The sequence below is a fragment of the Bufo gargarizans genome, chromosome 4 (genome assembly GCF_014858855.1).
Source record: "Bufo gargarizans isolate SCDJY-AF-19 chromosome 4, ASM1485885v1, whole genome shotgun sequence".
NCBI lineage: Eukaryota > Metazoa > Chordata > Amphibia > Anura > Bufonidae > Bufo > Bufo gargarizans.
This window is the reverse complement of record NC_058083.1, coordinates 94,489,427-94,495,252: the sequence shown is the minus strand read 5'-3', so window position 1 is coordinate 94,495,252 and position 5,826 is coordinate 94,489,427. Positions and strand designations below refer to the sequence as shown.

At 43.9% G+C, this 5,826-nt stretch overlaps 1 protein-coding gene and 2 non-coding genes across 3 annotated transcripts; all 3 read left to right on the top strand.

Annotated features, from left to right (window-relative positions):
• Positions 1 to 589: 589 nt before the first annotated feature.
• On the top strand, positions 590 to 784 carry LOC122937265. Its single transcript, XR_006389674.1, has one exon. It is a non-coding gene; the product is annotated as a U2 spliceosomal RNA (small nuclear RNA).
• An 835-nt stretch (positions 785 to 1,619) lies between these two features.
• LOC122935924 (splicing factor 3B subunit 5) lies at positions 1,620 to 2,348 on the top strand. Its single transcript, XM_044291873.1, has one exon. It carries the CDS (start codon positions 1,878 to 1,880, stop codon positions 2,136 to 2,138), a length of 261 nt encoding a protein of 86 aa, XP_044147808.1. The 5' UTR covers positions 1,620 to 1,877; the 3' UTR covers positions 2,139 to 2,348.
• On the top strand, positions 2,299 to 2,493 carry LOC122937254. Its single transcript, XR_006389663.1, has one exon. It is a non-coding gene; the product is annotated as a U2 spliceosomal RNA (small nuclear RNA).
• The last annotated feature ends 3,333 nt before the right edge of the window (positions 2,494 to 5,826 follow it).

The window sequence follows — 5,826 nt, the reverse complement described above, 5'->3', positions numbered from 1 at the left end:
ACCAAAGCGGCACAAACCAGCATAAACGCAGCACAAACGAATGGTTTATTTCTTTTTGAAATTTAAAAACATGGGGTGGAAAATAAGCGGGGTTTCAGCAAATCAAGCACGCAATATCTCGGAAACCAAAGCAGCGCAAATGTTCATTTTTGCAGTACAAACCAGCACAAACGCAGCACAAACGAATGGTGTATTTCTTTTAGAAATTTAAAAACATGGGATGGAAAATGGGCGGGGCTTCATAAAAATCTAACGCGCAATATCTCAGGAACAGAACCGGCAGAAACGTTCATTGTTGCAGCACAAACCAGCACAAACGCAGCACAAACGAATGGTGTATTTCTTTTTGAAATTTAAGTATATGGTGTGCCAACTTCACACAGGTAGAAGATGCTGCAACCGTGTGGGCTGCCCATGGACAAGCCAGACCAGTCCCAGTGACTGGTGCCCTGGACTTGATGCTCTCCTCTCCGTGCTCCGGGGCTTCTTCCATTTAGTTCCCTATGTGGATTTTGTCCTTTTTTTTCTATTGTAATAGAAACATATGAATTGTGCTCAGTGCAGACCAGGCCTTTTTATACTGAATTAAAGCCCCTTTCTGTTCAAAATTAAAAATAATTTAAAAAAAAAATCTGTTCATATCAGTTTAATATCTGATACGTCCCCTATCTGGGGACCATATGTTAAATGGATTTTTCGGACAGGGAGATGGAAAAAGAGCTTGCTCTGTCCACTGCAGGCATTGACCTGGTATTGCAGTACCTCCAGGATCGGTGCACCCCCTTCTAATCCAGTATCAAAAACCAGAATTAAATTGATTGCAAGCAAGCAGAAAGCTGTGTGTGTGTCCTGCTTCAGTCTGTCCTTCAGCTTTTCCTCTCTCTCTCTCTCTCTCTCTCTCTCTCTCTCTCTCTCTCTCTGCCCAGTGCTGTGCTGTGCTGCTTGCTACTTACCTGCATCTAGTCTGTCAATCTCCTAATGCAGCAGCTGTAGGTTTGTTCCGGCACCCACCCGCCCAGTCTCCTCACACCCCAAATCCAATTAAGACTGATACATTAATTGGCTTATCAACTGAATGAAGTGTTTGGCCCATCACGCACCTTGGGTTTGATTGGCCTGCCTCTTGGGCACATGGATGGGATCCTCAGTTGTTCCTGGAAAGTGACACGTTTGTTTGGAGCAAGTTGGCTGGATGTAACCATTTTGCTTTTCCAGTGCTTTAGTAAGTAAAGTACGCCTGTGTCTCCCTCTTGTGGATTGGATCTTCTGAACAGGATTACTTGGAGGCTAGAAAGTAGTCCATCACTTTCTATGTATCAGCAGCAGCTGCACCTACCTTGTCTGGACAATGGACGGAACACTGCACGTGTCACAGGAGGCTGGTCAGGTCAGAGGTCAAGTAAGGTCAGGTCACTGGATGACATCACAAGGGGCCCTGACGGAACACTCAACAATGGGGCCCTGACATCACAATCAACAATGCCTTTCTTTTTTTTTTTTTTTTTTTTCTCTCTCTCACTACTCTTCACTTCTCCATTCCCTCCTCCTATCTGTCTTTCTGTTTGGCGAGCTTTGGCACCAGGACGTACATGCGAAGTAAAGGCGTGGGCAAAAATAGGCGTGCACAAGGCGGGCGTTGCTATGCAGATGGCGAACACGAAGAGGAGCATGATGGTGATTGCAGAGCGGAGGACGCACGTTCTCCCTGGTTTGTGAGAGAAAGAAGCCTCCTGGACTGTGGCTGGGGCCTGTAGGCTGTCGCTTTGAGAAGTGTTCAGCATTGGGGAGCATCGACCTGGATGGCGAACACGGTTCGGGTTATCACTTATCAAGTGTAGTATCTGTTCTTATACTTCCACTCTGATCAGTGAGGCGCCATGACGGACCGCTACACCATCCACAGCCAGTTGGAGCATCTGCAGTCCAAGTACATTGGCACTGGCCATGCAGACACCACCAAGTGGGAATGGCTGGTGAACCAGCACCGTGACTCGTACTGCTCCTACATGGGCCACTTTGACCTGCTCAACTACTTTGCTGTGGCTGAAAATGAGAGCAAGGCCCGAGTGCGGTTTAATCTGATGGAGAAGATGCTGCAACCGTGTGGGCCGCCCATGGACAAGCCAGACGAGTCCTAGAGACTGGGCAGTGACTGGTGCCCTGGACTTGATGCTCTCCTCCCCGTGGTCCGGGGCTTCTTCCATTTAGTTCCCTACGTGGATTTTAGATTCTTTTCTATTGTAATAGAAACATATGAATTGTGCTCAGTGCAGACCAGGCCTTTTTATACTGAATTAAAGCCCCTTTCTGTTCAAAATTAAAAATAATTTAAAAAAAAAATCTGTTCATATCAGTTTAATATCTGATACGTCCCCTATCTGGGGACCATATGTTAAATGGATTTTTCGGACAGGGAGATGGAAAAAGAGCTTGCTCTGTCCACTGCAGGCATTGACCTGGTATTGCAGTACCTCCAGGATCGGTGCACCCCCTTCTAATCCAGTATCAAAAACCAGAATTAAATTGATTGCAAGCAAGCAGAAAGCTGTGTGTGTGTCCTGCTTCAGTCTGTCCTTCAGCTTTTCCTCTCTCTCTCTCTCTCTCTCTCTCTCTCTCTCTCTCTCTCTCTGCCCAGTGCTGTGCTGTGCTGCTTGCTACTTACCTGCATCTAGTCTGTCAATCTCCTAATGCAGCAGCTGTAGGTTTGTTCCGGCACCCACCCGCCCAGTCTCCTCACACCCCAAATCCAATTAAGACTGATACATCAATTGGCTTATCAACTGAATGAAGTGTTTGGCCCATCACGCACCTTGGGTTTGATTGGCCTGCCTCTTGGGCACATGGATGGGATCCTCAGTTGTTCCTGGAAAGTGACACGTTTGTTTGGAGCAAGTTGGCTGGATGTAACCATTTTGCTTTTCCACTGCTTTAGTAAGTAAAGTACGCCTGTGTCTCCCTCTTGTGGATTGGATCTTCTGAACAGGATTACTTGGAGGCTAGAAAGTAGTCCATCACTTTCTATGTATCAGCAGCAGCAGCTGCACCTACCTTGTCTGGACAATGGACGGAACACTGCACGTGTCACAGGAGGCTGGTCAGGTCAGAGGTCAAGTAAGGTCAGGTCACTGGATGACATCACAAGGGGCCCTGACGGAACACTCAACAATGGGGCCCTGGCATCACAATCAACAATGCCTTTCTTTTTTTTTTTTTTCTCTCTCTCATTACTCTTCACTTCTCCATGGTGTCCCAATCGACAACTAACAAACCCCTTATAACTAATTCCTATAATAATGACAGACAACCAACAGTGGATAAATAAGGCTGCGGCCTTTATTAAAATCTGGGGGTTAACCAATAAATATTACCACAATAAATTAATCATACTGAGTTTTAAATTAAATAAATAACTAACAATCCCTTAAGTTAATATCCGTCCACCCAAAAGACTGGGCGACTAACCCCACCAGCCAAGACCAGCCTTAGCCGGACTTGGCCCCCCCCAACAAAAACGCGGCCCTTTCAATTATTGACTGCAAACCTGTATTAAAAATATCCAGACCAATGTCCGATAAATGCACCAGATCATTCCTATAAAGGCCAGCAACAGAACCATCCAGCTCCATATGCCGAAAGGTCCAACCATTCACAGCGGGAAGGAACTTTTCCAAACCCCTGTTAACCCTTTTACGAATTGTGTCAAGAAAACAAAGTTGTGAGTTTTTCCATAACAAACGGTGAATGATCTCAGAAAAAAGTAAAATAACTCACGGCAATAACTGACTAATATAAGCTAAATCACTTTTTATATTTGCTAATAAATCCAATGTTTTCGCCTTCCCCAAATCGTTACCCCCTACATGAAAAATAATCACCTGGAGAGGGGGGCGAGACTGTAACTCACCTTTAATAATATGAACTACCTGCTTCCACTTTGACCCTCTAAAACCCAACCAGTAAATATAAACAAATGGCAGATCGAAAAACAATTGCTGAGCATAGTTACGCATACAGGCCCTCTTCTCAGCCCAGAAAATAAAGGAATGCCTGCAAATCCACACATTGATCTGCTCAGAACCTGAAAAAGAAAATAGTTATAACAATACTAAATTAGGTCTAATATAAAGTTTATATCTATCAGAACTCTACCTTCCAATTTCTTTAATCAAAGCATTATCCAATCCCATTCTAGCCGCTTCAGTAGCGGCACCAATCCGAAAGGAATGAGATGAATAAGGCTCAGATGCTAATCCAAGGCTGCACAAACATCTTTTAAAAACCGCATTAAATTGATATTTGGACAAAACGGAACTATCAGCATGAATTAAAAAGGAACCAAGCCCAGGGGGCCTAACCTCAAGAAAATCCCTTACCGCCATGACTGGACAAATGTCAGAACCGGGCAACTGCCCCAAACTAATAACAGAACCCCGTCCAAACTGATCCGTCTTAGACTTCTGTACTGTGATAAAAATGCCCGCAGGCAATAACTGAATATCAGACAACAGTAAAGGAGAAACAGACCGAACATTCGGAGCCACCAACTCACTAACTCTAAACGCTCCAAAGAAGGCCAAAACAAATGCACACCTAAATAATTTAAACTCGTAACCTGAAGCAGCAAACAAACGTAAGGATGACAACAATCTGCCTAACAGATCTAAGGAAATCGGACGACAACTATCCGGAAAAACTCTACCCTTCTTAAAACCCTTCAAAAACTGTCTAACCGCAAAATAACTATTCACATGAGGAAAACCAGACAATTTAAAAAAGAAAGATACCCCCGCTAATGTCTTCTGAACTGCAGACCCACCCAATCCTGATCTAATTAAACTACTAATAAAATTCAAGACATGACCAGCCTTACCTTCAAAAACATTAACTCCATTACCTTTACAAAAAACTTCCCATTTATTCCATGCTAGCGCATAACCATTCCATGTATTAGGAGCCACCGAATTACGAATCTGTTCCCCTATTAGTGGCAAATCAGACTCCAGAGGTAAGGTGGACACGGGATGCCTTCTTTTGCTGCATTGGGAACCAAGGCGAAGAATTTCTCCCACTGTGCACGAGAGAGAGAGTCTGCTAATACATTTGACTTACTATTAATATAAGTAGCCTTAAGCCAAATATTCCTAGACAAGCAACAACGAAACAAAAAACGCAACAGCTTTACCACAAATTTATTATTAGATTACAAGCAATTCACGTCAAATAAAACTCCCTTATTATCAGTATATACCAAAACCCTTTTATCTGCTAACTCCTGCCCCCAAATTACTAAAGCCACCACTAGGGGGAAAAGCTCCAATAACACTAAATTCTTCAAAACTGCATCAACTTTGCAGGATTCATGCCACTTCTCTGCTGACCACTGACCCCGAAAATAAGCCCCATAACCACAAGACCCAGCTGCATCCGTGACTAGGCCTAATGCCTCCGACTCAACAAATTCCCTCTGCCACAAGCTACGCCCGTTGAAGTGCACTAAAAACTCCTCCCAAACCCTCAAATCATCTTTCAAAGACTTTGATAACCTAATATGGGCAGATGGAGACTTAAGACCCCTAGTTGCCATGTACAATCTCCTAGAGAATACCCTCCCAATTGGAATTACCTTAGACGCAAAAACAAACAAACCCAAAACACTCTGTAACTCACGCAATGTCGTCTTCTTTACCGCTAACATTTTCCTAATTGACTCCAACAATTTATTCACTTTAACCATAGGAATCCTGAATTCCATAGCTACTGAGTCAATTGTTATACCCAAGAATTCAATTTCACAAGGGAGGACCGTTTTCTCCTCCGCTAACGGAA

Excerpts from the sequence above, each read along its gene's own strand:
- LOC122935924 (XM_044291873.1), top strand. The coding sequence starts at position 1,878 with ATGACGGACCGCTACACCATCCACAGCCAGTTGGAGCATCTGCAGTCC.